We start from the raw sequence: 14,251 nt of genomic DNA, 5'->3' as shown, positions 1-14,251 counted from the left end.
GAACCATGTGGAAACTGGACTGGTATGGGAGAAGGCATATTTTCCCCCAGGTCACTCTGCTTCCCGGGCAAGCCTGGAGATTTTTAGATGTCTGGTTACTTCTAACTTGAGAAATCAAGCCTTATCTTTTCCTGATCTTAATTACAGAAGCTGCTTTGAAACACTTTGTGCTGCTTCCCTGAACTTACGAACTCACATAAGGAACTTTTTAAGGGCATCTCTGAGTCACTGACAAAATGCTGGACCCCAAACCAAAAGAGAATCCAAAGGTTATTTGCTGTTTACGCTCAGCTTGGACTGAATTCTTTGAATCTCTGACTTCCATTGATTACTTTCTTCTCTGAGCAGATAACTGTGCCATACAGCACCAAAACCACGGACTATGCCTTCAGAAAGCACCCTCCTGAAGTGGTTCTAGTAAAGGGATAGAGGGAATTCCATGTGTTTTCCATGTGTTAGACCAATTGCAAGTTGTAATTCACTGTTTGCGGTCAAATATCTGCCCTGTGGCTGGCCTGGTTGCAGATCAATCGCTGGTGGCATCGGGGAAACCTGGCAGGAAGTACCAAACTTCCCTACCAGGTATCCCGATGCCACCAGCGATTGATCTGCAAATTAGTTTGGAATTGGAGGCAGCCGCCTTTGCACCTGAGCAGCTGGGGAGCCACTGCCTGTTCTCTTCTGGTGCCTCCTGCAGAGGGGCCAGAGCAATCTGGGAGAGAAAACATCTTTAATTGGCACAGTCACTTAGGTACTGAACATCCTAAACTCCGAGGAGGAGGTAACATGAGCTTTTCTGGGACACTGAACTATTTCCACTGACTGACAGCATGGGTAGGTTGGAGCTTCAGTGAATTCTGTGTTTTCTCTAATGTGTACATCTCAAATAGAGCATTAGGAATCCGAATCCACGTGCAGCGCTGATTGGATACAATACAGAATGTTTGCATTTCAAACGGCTGCGCAAAACCGCTCGCTTTCAATTTGGGAGGAAATGAGGTTGATTTCATCAGTAGGGAAAATACCAGATGTGGCTTTGCCATTCCATGTAGCAACTGTTTTTGCTGCAGCTAAAACTGGAACGAGAAATTCCAGAGCCCTTCAGCTTGCTGCAGGTGGGCTGTGCTCCGGACTAAGTATAGCAGCTGAGTGCGAGTGTCTGCATGTGCTGTAGTAGTAGTCACTTGCACGCAGCAAAAGGTCATTGAGCATTTGGAAATAGAAATTCTGGCCTTCGCTTTGAGTCCGTTTCCTGCGCACTTGGAGCATGGGCCTCACCGTCACGCTTCCCAGATATGCATTTCTACTTCATGCTGTTGTGGCTTGGAGCAGGTAAAGCGTTTTTAAGGTCTGTAAGTGTTCTGTGTAGTGGATAATGTGGAAGTTTGTAGACGTGGGGTTTTGTTCCGCCAACTGATTTGGGGTCACCATTGCCAATGACTGTTAGCAGTGGGCGTTTTCAATATGAGGAGGTCGGGAGTGTTCTAGCATTCCCTCCTCCAAAGACCATTCTCGCCTCCTGATTGTATCAGTTAAATTAATGCAATAATGCTTTTTTTATTTGAACCATTATCTCTGACTTTTTTGTGTTAATTCGCAGTCCGTCATGTTTAGTATCTCCTATTTCTGCTTCCCAGTGCTAGAGAGACCATGAGGTGTGTTTTAATACTGGAAAGGAGCTGTGTGTGAGGCTGAGTCGCCCCTCCCAATGTCCATAATCTCGATGAAGCGAGGTGGATGTCATGTGTTGCCTTCACACCCTTTCAGGGAGAAAGAGGTAGAAGCACTAACCGACTGGCTGCAGGCAGAGCCACGCAAAGGTTGTTATGAAGGACACAAAGAGTATCTTTAAACAGTAAAATCTGCCTGCGCATCTGCTGTCTTACTGTACCTTTTGGGGTGTCTAGCAGTGATAAAAGCAAGCGTTGCTGTGGGAGATGGCTCCTCAGCGAGTGCTCTAGTTGTGGTGAGGCCGCTGGTGGTCTGCTGCCACAGGATAAGGTTTGATCTAGAGCGGGCTGGCACTGGTTGCGTTGGTGTAGCTGGGAAACCGGACAAGCTTGTGGATGCAGAGCCTTTTTCAGGTCTCACAAAGAAACCATAAAGCTGGAAAATGGGCTTAGAAACAACAACTCTTTGTATAATAGCTATAGGTAATTATCATTAGAGGACTGAAGAAAAAGGTGACTGCTGGGAGGGAGTAAGCAGATTTAGTCCTCGAGGAGCAGAGAAGCGTGTGTGTTTGGTGGAAGGTCAGGGAGCTATCCCAGCCCTGGTCAAGTTGGAGGAGCTAGTTCTGTGGTGCAGCTCCTTCTGCAGCAACCCTTGCATGAGGGGGTCCTACCTGGAGCTGCAAACTCTGCGTGCCCTGCATTACCTTTCCTTTGCTTGTGTCTGTGCATGTGTCTTTGGCAGCTGCGTTTCTAACATAGCCCTACTAAAAATAAAGTGAAAATGCGCTTTTGGAGAAGTTTATATCATATCAGGTCTTGTTGAGTATGTTGCTCTGCAGCCAGTTTGGAATGAGCACTGGGGAGGAATCATGGGGGAGGATGGTAGACAGGGAGCAGGAAACTGAGTTTCACAGCGTCTTAAGCAATCTGTCCTGAAAGAATTGCAATAGGGAATGCTAACCCCAGAACTGTTTGTGGTAGCAGTAAACTACATCCTACCTGATTCCTTAGGAATGTTTTCCTTACCCTGCACATGTCTTGGAGTGTAGTGAGAGGTTCTTCTCCCTCTGTACTCGGCACCGGTGAGACCACTCCTCGAATACTGTGTTCAGTTCTGGGCCCCTCACCACAAGAAGGATGTTGAGGCTCTGGAGTGAGTCCAGAGAAGAGCAACCAAGCTGGTGAAGGGTCTGGAGAACAGGCCTTATGAGGAACGGCTGAGAGAGCTGGGTGTGTTTAGCCTGGAGAAGAGGAGGCTGAGGGGAGACCTCATTGCTCTCTCCAACTCCCTGAAAGGAGGTTGTGGAGAGGAGGGAGCTGGGCTTGTCTCCCAAGTGACAGGACAGGACGAGAGGGAGTGGCCTCAAGCTCCACCAGGGGAGGTTTAGGCTGGACATTAGGAAAAAAATTTTCACAGGAAGGGTGATTGGTCCCTGGCAGAGGCTGCCCAGGGAGGGGGTTGAGTCCCCTTCCCTGGAGGGGTTTAAGGGACGGGTGGACGAGGTGCTGAGGGGCATGGTTTAGTGTTTGGTAGGAATGGTTGGACTTGATGATCCAGTGGGTCTCTTCCAGCTTGGTGATTCTATGATTCTATGAAAACACAACGGCTTCTTCAGCTCCCGGCAACTTTGTTCTGGGATGTGGCAGGTGAGCTGCTGCCCAAGTGGTAAACAGTGTCTGAGACTGTTACTTCACTAGGCAGAAACCTTGGAAAAAGAGATGATCCTGGGGCAGCATTCCTGTTACAGAGTGGTGTAGTGAGGAGGGAAATAGTGGAGTGACTTCAGATGACACTTTTTTTATCTTCTTCTGGTTGTACATTTATTGTGTAAGTCTAAAGGTAAGGGCTGCCTACAGTCGTTGTGTTCTTTGACCACCATCAGCACGAGGTCTGGGGTTGAGCTTAAGAGCGAGAAGGCAAAATGCTCATGCTCGGAGCAGCAAGGGAAGAGGATTCTGGTGAACTCCACACCACTCTGCAGGAAGAGCCTTCACCTACCTTATGGTCACAGCTTTGTCCAGCCTTGTGGTGCTGGTAGTGTCCAGGGAGGAACTTTGCATTAGTCTGTCTCTGTTCTCTGGTTTGTTTTCCAAACATCTGTTGTCTCGGGATAGTTTTATGTAGCACTTTAACCAGTCGTTGAAGACATTCCCAGTGTGGTTGTAAGCGAGCCAGCCCCTCCAGTGTTCAAACCTGGGTGCTACTGGGTGTTCTTTGTAACCACTGTGGAACTGTGTTGTGAGAGAATTCTGTGTTTGCAGAGTTTGAGATGTTTTTGGTAATAAAATGGAACACAAGCGATCTTTGGGTGGAGTTTCTATTGTAGCATTGATAGTGTCTGACCTCAGAATTCTTTTTAATGTTGGTTCACCCTATTTCTAATCCCATTAGCCTGCCACGTGTGCAGTTAAAGTGTGCTGTCTTGTGGCCCACAGGGTCCTGGTTCCTCCTGAAGCGGAGGAAACAGCTCTATCTCATCAGTAACTTTGGACACTGGAAGTACCAGTTTCCACTTCCACTTTATTTTTTATCTTATTTCTGCAACACTTTCCTGCGAGTTAGTGGTTTCTGCCATCTCCTAGCCAGCCTGGTTGTGTGTGTCTTGATGGTGTGAGGGTTTTCCTGGCTCACTGGTAGTGCAGTGTGGTTTATTTCTGCATATACACCTAATTTAGAGCCTGTTGATTGCACAGGAAGATAAGACCCTCTGGATGCAAGTCAAACAGAATTAACATTCCTGAGGTTTTTTTCCTTCTCCTGAATCACAATATGCAAATTAGAGCCCTGATGATGGTAAAAGAACCAGGGGGAAAAATTAGCTTGAAGTGCGATGTTTCCTGAGGCGCCATTCCCATGAGGACAATCATATTTTATCCGTTGTTTCCTTCAAAGTTGTACATAATTACTGCAAAAGATTCATAAACTGTCGGCTCATCTCAACTGAAGTCTCCTGTTCAGTGTGCACGTCTGTGATCTCATCTTTACTGATCTCAGTCCTTCAATTCTGTCCTAACGGTGTGATTGCAAGGGTGTTCCTGGTGTTGGGAGGCTGGATGATGCCCTGGAACTTGCACTGCTTTAGTCAATAAACTCCTTTCCGTATTCTTAGTCTCTCCGGCAGGTGTTGTGGACTCTCTGAACTTAGTTGACACATAATGGCATCGCGTTATCTTCCAGGAGAGCTCTTGGTATTGGTGAGTAGCTCAGAGGTTGAGGTGCTTCGTTTCATTTATCTCCTCCCTGTTCTCTCTGCAGGAAATCTGTGAAGTCCCGAAGCCGAAGTCCTGGCTATTCCAGACACTCATCATCTCACAGTAAAAAGCAGAGGTCTGGGTCTCGCAGTCGCCATTCCAGTATATCGCCGACCAGGCTGCCGCTCAACTCCAGTCTGGGGGCTGAACTCAGGAAGAAGAAGGAGCGAGCAGCAGCGGCGGCGGCTGCGGCCAAAGTGGATGGAAAGGAGGCAAAGGGCTCACCTGTTTTCCTGTCTAGGAAGGAGAACAGCTTAGCTGAGCTTAAGGAGTCTGGAACAGAGTCGAAAAAGGTCATCAAAACTGTTAAATCTGAAAAATCGTCTTCAGATACGGAATTAGTTAATTTACTGCATGCAAATGCAGAGACTAAAACCCCTACAGAGACAAAAACCAAGGCGGAGGAGAACTCTGAGAGGAAGCATCCTGTTCCAGTTAGAGATTCGAAACAGTTGGGAACAAAAGACTCTAAGCCTACAGCAGCGGTAGAGGATCTCCTCTCTCCAAAAGAGACAGACACGGCGGAGAAAGAGGTCCCACCCCCGCTACCCTCAATAAAATCACCTCCTCCGCCTCTGCCGACAACCACACCACCACCTCCAACTCCACCGCTGCCGCCTTTGCCTCCATCACCTGTTGTTCCGCCTTTGCCGCCATCCCAACCGACTCCCGTTCAGGTCCCCGCATCAGCCCCGACGTCTTTGTCATCTTCCTCCCACACAAGGACGTCTACTTTATCCTCTCAGGTGAACTCTCAGTCCTCTGTCCCAGTCGTTTCAAAACCACAAGTGTCTGTGACGGCTGCTATCCCGCACCTGAAAACTTCAACGTTGCCTCCGCTTCCGCTCCCCCCTATTTTAGTTGGGGAAGATGACTTGGATAGGTAAGGTCATGCGAGAGCATCCTGTTTGCATTTAAAAGCGAAGCACTGAAAGAAAGATTCTCTTGGTTAGTGTGGCAGTGGGTGGCTTGGCCTGCTGGGCACACTGAAGACTGTGCCAGTGGGATAAATGCACGGCTGTGCCTGGTTTGGGCCTTGTCAGGTTTGTGTGGAGCGTTTTGTGATCCTGTGCAGGTAGTCACTTCATAGATTCTGTTCGTATTTATTACAGTAATGAAGAGTGGATCTGGAATTCTGCACCCGTTTGCATTGCAGCCACCCGTGCAGGTTTTTTAATTCCTCGAAATCCTGTACTTAAGGAACAGGAAAGAGTTCAATAATTCGAGTGGAAAGCCACACAACCCAGAGCTGTTCCTGTTCCAAATTCACTGAACACACAGGCCATGCTGACCTGTAAAATTCCTATTGGTTTAACTTAAGTATCATCTTAATCATTGAATAATTAATACAATCCTTATTGCTTAAGAAGCAGGTATTGTTTGTTTGAAAATGAAAGCGTGAAGCTGTGCCCACTTCAGCTTTCTGTTTCCTATTGTTTCTAATCCAACCATGCAGTCTCTGGTCTGTCCTGCAGCTCTCGCTGCTCTGGGGCTCACCTGGTGGTGGGCTTGGCTTCTGCTTGTCTGACAAACCTTATGATTGAGGGGTTTTGGATGGGGGAAAAGAGAACAGAGTGGAATATCCAAAACGGAGGTGGAGAAGCAGAAAAACAAATGTTTTCCCCTTTTGTAGCTGTCACTGCGATGTAGGGCTGATAACCTGAGGTTTCTCTGCTTGCTCTGCTTAGCCTTGAGTCCCACACAACTCCTGTATCGTTCCAGCCATCGCTGGTGATGTATGAGGTATCCTGTTGGTTAGTGAAGCTGTTTTTTTAGTGAGTGGTGTGTTCCACAATAGTTATGACTTGGCATAATTACTGTGTTCATTTAAAACACAGGGTATGTTACATATTCTGATTAATTTAATTAATTTTTATGGTTTGTCCTGGTATCAGTGTGAATTAGGGTAACGTCACCGCGATCAATGTGAGTTAGGCTTGTGCTTGTTTGCGTGGCTCTCCTGAAGATTTGTGTTGGGCTGAACTGAATCTATGATGATCAGGAGCTGTGACCAGATCTCAGGGTATTCCCAACTCAAATGCCAGTCTAACTGAGATTTTGCTGCTGTGCTTCCAGATTTCCAAGCACAGAATTTGTGCTGCGAAGACCACACTTCACACCTAGAGCTCTGCTTTTACCACCCAAGAGTGGCTCAGTTCTGTAGAAGCACATTTAATCTCTGCCATCGCTCTGAACGTAGGAGTGCGGGGACAACGCAGCCGGTCACTGAGTGCAGTGACTGGAATTACTGTGACTTTTTAGCAATAAGGGCAGGAAATCCCATTTCATTTTGCCACCAGACTCAGCAGTTACGTAGGCACTGGCTGTACAGAAGCTTGCTCTTCATCAGCTGCCTTCATAGTTCTGCACAACACGTCTGTTAGGTAGACTATTGTTCTCCTGGGAGAAGGCTCCAGCTCCAAGACAGTGGTAAGCACAGGATTTGGGAATGTGCAGTGAGGTGTCCACGTACGAAATACCTCAATCAGAGACTTGCTGAGCTCCCATGAGTTGTTGTCTTTCTGTAATTCTTTCAGACTCCACAGCAGTCAGGTGTGCCCTGACCATACGTTCAGATATTCAGAAGCGAGCGGGACCGGCTCTGTCTGCATTCAGTGTTGTGCTTGGAGGTTTCCAAGGTTCCAGGAGCCTCTGGTTGCCTGCTCACAGCGCTGACATAGTTAAAAACACCCTGACGGGTCACATTCCTGCTGTTTTAGGGGATAGAAAGAAGGGAGGTAGCTCCTAGGAGTCTTTGTTAGGCGGTTGGCGTTGCTTGGTCGTTTTTATGCTTGAGCAACTCTGAAGGGTCTCCTTGGCTTTCTCGCTTGAAAAGAAACGTTTGGTGAGACGTCTGAGTGTTCTAGGGTAACTGAGGTTATGGTAACCCTCCAGTAGCACTTGTGTTGATAGGGGAGTGGGTTAACTACCCAGTTGTGGGTAACTAACCATAGATAACTGTCTCAGCAAGGACATGGAAGTGTTTTGGTGAGAGGGAGAGAGGGGACCCAGGGGTTCAGCCTGCAAACACCCCTTCTCCAGAGACTCTGACTAAGAAGTTGGGTTTTGATGTCTGTCTGGGAAAAGGCTGAAGCTTTTTGAAGAGTCAGAGGGCCCAGGCTTAGTGTTTACTGTTAGATTTGTAAATACTATCTGGAACAAATTAATTGCCAATCAGAAGTGGATTAAACATGGTCAGATAAACAACTGCTTTTTGTTACTGTGAATGTTCCATTTGTAAGAACCGGACATAGATCAGTGCTTCAGATACGCCTGTGAAAGCCGTAAAGAAAGCAAAGCTGAGCTGTGTGCTCTGCTGGAACCAAGCTGCTCGCCTCCCACACGCGGTTGAGGCCCTGGCTGTCCTGGTCCCGCACTGGAGAGCCCCTTTGGAGGCTGAGCACTGTCTCTGCTGCAGTGAAGGACCCGAATAGATACCATCCTGCACACTAAGGCTTTGCAGTTAATGAGGGGCAGGCTTCAGCCTGTACAGCACTCCCACTTCTGATATTCCTAGGGTATGTCTTGTTTGTAATCATGCCCACCAGGGAATGTCCCCTCTGGAGGTGAGGCTGGCCAGACCTCGGGTTGCTCCTGCAGCTGCCTGGTGACTTTAGTGGTGGGACAGGATTGTTCCCACATCTTCTACAGGAGATGTTAGAGCTCAGTGCCAGAACAATACACTTCATCTTCCTTGTTCCCCTCACAAGAGATTTTCCTGCAGATTAGGCAGTGTCTAATATAAAATTTGGGAGAATAACCTACTTCCAGCAGTTTATTAAATGCAGAGCTCTTGGTGCTGGAGCGTTAGGCCTGGTGATGCTGACAAACAGCAGACCTGCTGGCTGCCCTGAAAACAAACCTTGGGAGGAGGTTGTTGCTATCTCTTTATCTTTTATTGCTATCTCTTTTATCTTTACTCTTTTCCTGGTGAAGTGGAGATTTGCATGGAGAAGAATTCCTGACTTGTTCAGACCTGGGAATTCTCCCTGCTGCATAGATGAGAGAGAAATGAGGTTCTGCTTATGAGACTCTGGCCAGTCCAAACTAATTTCTGCTGCTGTGGGTCATTGGGTTGTGTTTAAAAAAGGTCAGCTTTTTGTTTCTCAGCAATTTTCACAAGTTTGAGCTCCATTTCAGTCCTTGCTAAGAAGTTAAAAGTTACTTACATAGAGAGAGATTTAATTCTGAGTTCGTATTTATAGTGGTCCTTAACAAGTCACGCATTTAATTTCAATATGATAAATGGTTGAAATAGAGGAAGTGAGGATTGGAACGTGAGTGCTGGTCGATACTCTGACTTGTCTGACAGGAAACGCAGAATAAACACTTATCTGCAAACAGAGCAAATTCTGACAGAGAGCTCTGTGTGTGTTTGAAGACAGTGGTTCCAACGTAACGCTCTTCTCTGCTGATGTGTTATCACTGTAAAAATCAAGACTTGTGGTTTATGCTGCTTTTGGCGCTGTAATTTGGACTCCTAACTTGATGCTCTCGACAGAGAGCTGTTGTCTTACAGTAGGCTATTTTTGTCTGTTAACTGGCTGTGAAATCTGACTTTTGTATTGTATTAACTTTCCGGAGTTTAGTCCAAAAGAGATTCTTCCTCCAAAACCTGTGAAGAAAGATAGAGAGCAGAGACCACGACACTTACTCACGGACCTCCCGCTCCCTCCAGAGCTCCCTGGAGGGGACCCATCTCCTCCCGACTCCCCGGAACCAAAGGCAGCCACACCACCTCAGCAACCCTTCAAAAAGAGACCAAAGTAAGGCTTGCTTTCTTGTTTTCCATTTGAGTTGTTAGGTTTTCTGTTTCCTCACCATGGTTGTCAGTCCAGGCTTCCAGAGCATGAAGTCTTGGTGTGCGCTCCTAGACGAGCTGACTGCATGCCCTGTGCTCTGCGTGGGGATTCTGAAGTTGAATCTGTCTGCTGCTTTCCCAGCTCTCGGCAACCTCCCCATCATGTACCAGATGGGAAAGACACTTAAGGTGCACTTATTTATAAATCTAGCCAAGCTTTGTTCATTGTATTGAAATGAAATCTTTTTGTCTCCAGACTCATTTGAGTGCTGTCTTCATCGAGGCAAGTGAAATGCAAACAAAAAAGAGTTCATATTTCTGTTTCTTTGTCATGGTCTATTAGCTACTTCCTGTGGGTTGTCTCGTATTTGGACCACTTGCAGCTGATGACCATTTTCCCTGTCTGCTTGGGAAAGAAAAGAAGGTTGTGTCAGTCGTTGCACCAAATGGAGACTGGCTCAGGCGTTGTCCTGACGCTCTGACGGATTCTGCTCTCTGCCCCCTTGACCCTTTCAATGTCAGAAATTGCTATAGGGTGTCGTATTCCACCTCCAGCCACATCTACCCTGAAAGCACCCCCATCTCTCCATTCAGCCTCCTGATGAGTATCCCCCTGTAGCAGCCTTCAAGTACCTAACGGGGGCCTACAGGAAAGCTGGGGAGTGGCTCTTGATCAGGAGGGAGTGCAGGGGTAGGATGAGGGGAACGGTGTTTTGATCTGCAGGAGGGGAGATTGAGATGAGATTTTAGGAAGAAATGTTTTGCTGTGAGGGTGGGGAGGCCCTGGCCCAGGTTGCCCAGAGCAGGGGTGGCTGCTGCATCCCTGGAGGGGTTCAAGGCCAGGTTGGATGGGGCTTGAAGCATCCAGATCCAGCGGGAGGTGGCCCTGCCCATGCTAGTGGGATTGGAACTGGCTGGGCTTTGAAGTCCCTTCCAACTCAAGCCATTCCATGATTCTATATGAAGCTCATAGTGCTTCTAGGAATCAGTTTTTCTGAATAGGAGATGTCCGGCATTTCTTCATGTGCGATGGAAGCATCTATCCTCTTGCATAGTGTACACCACTTCCCCGATAACAAAACCTGTATGCTTGTGCACAGAGAGTGAGCTCACTGCAAATAAAAATCCACTGTTCAATGTTTCTGTGAAAGACTCTAAACTCTGATTTTTGTCCTGCTGTAGCCTAATGCTTTGGTATTTTTATATAAAGATACTGGTTTAGTTCTCCTTTGAGCTTCTCTCAGTTAAAAGCGCGTAATGAGATCTCTGTAAAAATCTGCATAGCTGACTACATGCCCCAGGCAGGCAGAGTAGCAAAATGCTTCTGCCACTTCAATGCCTCTGAAAACGAGGTGGCATAATCCGCGTTTTGCTTGCCTTCCCTGCTCTTTGCACTACTTATTTCCCCAGGAGCAGTGATGTATTCCTCATTAGCCGCATGTAGCTGATAAATGCACAACTGGAGTGAAAAGATCTGATAGCGAGAGCATCCTGGCTGAAGCGTTTTAGTATCTGAAGGAAATGGGAGGATAATATTCCTGTACAGCAGTGCTTGTATCCGGAGTAGTTGAGATGAGATAGTGCAATTCATTAAACTCTACTGAACACCCTGTTGCTGGCTGTGTAAAGATGGGGTGCCTGAACTTTTGAGGTACAAAACAGGCTCAAAACGGTTGAGTGAGTGTGTGTTTGTGGGACACCAGGCAAAGAGGAGCACTCGGGTGTCTAACAGCCCCTCTCTTTCTTTCAGAATCTGTTGTCCTCGATATGGGGAAAGGAGACAGACGGAAAGCGACTGGGGGAAGCGTTGTGTGGACAAGTTTGATATCATTGGGATTATCGGAGAAGGGACATACGGGCAGGTGTACAAAGCCAAGGACAAGGATACAGGTAAGGATGCTGAGTGGCTTCAGATGGACTCCGTTCTTTAAGCGCTTTCACAGGAACAAGGCCTTAAAACTCATTCCAGTAGCGGTGGTGCCAGCTAATTATGAGCGCCGGAAGGGCTGAAAGGGCTTTAGCTATGGGAGGAACATTTGCATCAGGTATTGTCTGAAGGGGCAAAAGAAGCCCTGCTAACTGTGAGGTGGTGCCCTTTCTGCTGTGAAATCATATGCCCTGTGTCTACAACACCATAGGTGCTGGCTGAACCCTTGCTTTTCAAATTCTTTGTCAGAATTTATCACAGCAGAGCTTGGGAAGGGGCCTGGGGTTGTTTCCAGGGTGGATTTAAGTTCACCTTTGTGACTTTCCTCTGAGGCAGATCAGGAGGGTTTCTTCGTGTGATAACTTCTGACAGAGTGAGGTAACAAAACTCAGCAGGGTGATGGGCTAAAGCTGCCTCTGCTCATTCTCAGTGCACGTTGACGGTGCTTAGAGCTGCTTTCAACTTCCCCTTGGAAACCCACAGAGTTGTCAGCAGTGATGTGTGGGGAGGCTTTGACGCTGCCTTGTTCCGGCAGGTGAACTGGTAGCTCTCAAGAAGGTGCGGCTGGACAATGAAAAGGAAGGTTTCCCCATCACGGCCATCCGCGAGATCAAAATCCTCCGGCAACTCATCCACCGCAGTGTTGTTAACATGAAGGAAATTGTCACGGACAAACAAGATGCACTGGATTTCAAGAAGGACAAAGGTAATGTTTGTGGCAGGGTGTGGTTTTGATCAGCCAAAGAAGTGATGCAACGCCAGTCGTTTATTCTTAGTGTAAAACTAAAAATCTAAATCCTGGTGTAGATTTTCTTTCTTGCTGGAGCTGTGCATCAAGGAGGAATGCAAATCTGGCATCAGGATTTGGCCTTACATCAAAGGAGAGATTCCCGTTCAAAGGAGTTGTCGCACTGCAGAGTGGAGGCAGGCGCGGGCTTAAAGCAATGCATTGCATTTGTTCCGTAGAGTCAGGAAAGAGCCGTCTTAGGAGAAAGCCTTTTGCAGGGTCAGTCAGCACTGAATAATGCCGACAGACTCACTGATAGCATGGAAAACCTTCTGTCCTCTACCCCTGTGGAAGAAGGGCATTATAGCAGCCCACTGGCTTTTGTTTGGGGCCTTCCCTTCTGTTAGAGAAGGGGAGAATGCAAACGTCAGCTCAGGCCGTGCATAGCAGTGATCTATGAAACAGACTGGCTTGAAAGAAAAACCAGACTGAATGAGTCAGTCTGATAAGGATTTCACAGGAGTTTGTTTAGGAGGTATATTTTGATCCCAGATGTTCAGCTCGATGCATTAGAGGGGCTGCTTAGGTTTTTGGCTCTATTCTCCTCTTGAGGACAAGTTTCTTGTGGGACACCCAGGAAGCCTGAAATATCACAGGGCTCCATTAAAGAAAACATCAGCAGAATACGCTCAACAGTGCACAGAAAAAAATATTTCAGCACTTGAATCTACTTTTGTTCTTTCTTTTCCTTGGTCTCGCCTCTCTTGTCTTACATCACTTCTCTCCTTGTTACCCCAGGTGCCTTTTACCTTGTGTTTGAGTACATGGACCATGACCTAATGGGGCTGCTAGAATCTGGCTTGGTACACTTCTCAGAGGACCATATCAAGTCTTTCATGAAACAGTTAATGGAGGGGCTGGATTACTGTCACAAGAAGAACTTCCTCCATCGAGATATTAAGTGCTCCAACATCTTATTGAACAACAGGTAACCTGGGAGCAGATGCGGCTCTGTCCAAGCTCTCCCTCTGCTCTCCCTGGGCTCAGCTGAGCGCACACAGTTGTCCTCATCATGAGTGTGCTAAGGAATAGGAAATGTTGCTCTGAGGTAGGAATACAGCCCTGCTCGTTTTCCCCAGTGGTGTGACAAAGAGTGATGATTAAGTGTGTTTTTTTTCTGGATGCTGCTGTTGGCTGAGGACACAGCTCCTGCTGGAAGGGTAACCAACCCTAAAAATCTTAACTTGTTTGTCCCTCTACATGAGGCCCGATGCTTACTGGTTTGCACCTCCTTACAGCTAACTTTCTTTCGCGTTGACTTGAAGTAAATGGATCTCTGTGTACACTTGGTCTCCATGGCATTTTGGCAAAAGTAGTGTTTACTGAAAGTGCTTGAATGCAGAGAAACCGCTGAGGGTTAAGGTAGGGAGCAGCAGTTCTCCATGAACGCAATTCTCTGGGTAGCAGTGTTTGGCAGTAATGTAGTTCGTCACAGAATACATGACAATTACCCATTTGCTGTTAATTCTCAAGTCTTTATCTGGATACCCATAAGAAAACTCGGAGCCTGTGAGAACAATACTGCGCATAATTGCATCCATGTATCTGCCTATCCATCTAAAAAATTCCTCTGGGACACTGGTCTGTTGGGAAGGGTTCATGCTAGAGATAAAACTGAATATTAGTTTTTTTTTTCTCCTCATTCATTCGAAGCATTGAGTAGGGACTGAAAAAATTAAGAGTGGCGTATCCAGAAGTAATCGTGGCAAACATCGCTTTGTTAGGGCTTTCTGCTACGTGGGGGGATTTCCTTACCTCTCACTGCTCGCAGTGTGTGAGCCCGACTGTGATTCCAACAAGTGATTGTTCTT

At 47.1% G+C, this 14,251-nt stretch overlaps 1 protein-coding gene across 5 annotated transcripts in view; it reads left to right on the top strand.

Annotated features, from left to right (window-relative positions):
* Positions 1–14,251, top strand: part of CDK12 (cyclin dependent kinase 12) — a 30,760-nt gene that overhangs the window by 3,093 nt on the left and 13,416 nt on the right. For all 5 annotated transcript variants that reach the window (XM_069877226.1, XM_069877223.1, XM_069877225.1 and 2 more), the window contains exons 2-6: positions 4,930–5,808; positions 9,515–9,691; positions 11,477–11,616; positions 12,189–12,359; positions 13,179–13,368. In XM_069877226.1, coding sequence (XP_069733327.1) covers positions 4,930–5,808; positions 9,515–9,691; positions 11,477–11,616; positions 12,189–12,359; positions 13,179–13,368 — 1,557 coding nt within the window. The remainder of the gene's footprint in view (positions 1–4,929; positions 5,809–9,514; positions 9,692–11,476; positions 11,617–12,188; positions 12,360–13,178; positions 13,369–14,251) is intronic.

Source organism: Phaenicophaeus curvirostris, chromosome 26 (assembly GCF_032191515.1).
Source record: "Phaenicophaeus curvirostris isolate KB17595 chromosome 26, BPBGC_Pcur_1.0, whole genome shotgun sequence".
In the NCBI taxonomy this organism is placed as follows: domain Eukaryota; kingdom Metazoa; phylum Chordata; class Aves; order Cuculiformes; family Cuculidae; genus Phaenicophaeus; species Phaenicophaeus curvirostris.
This window is presented reverse-complemented; position numbering and strand designations above follow the sequence as displayed.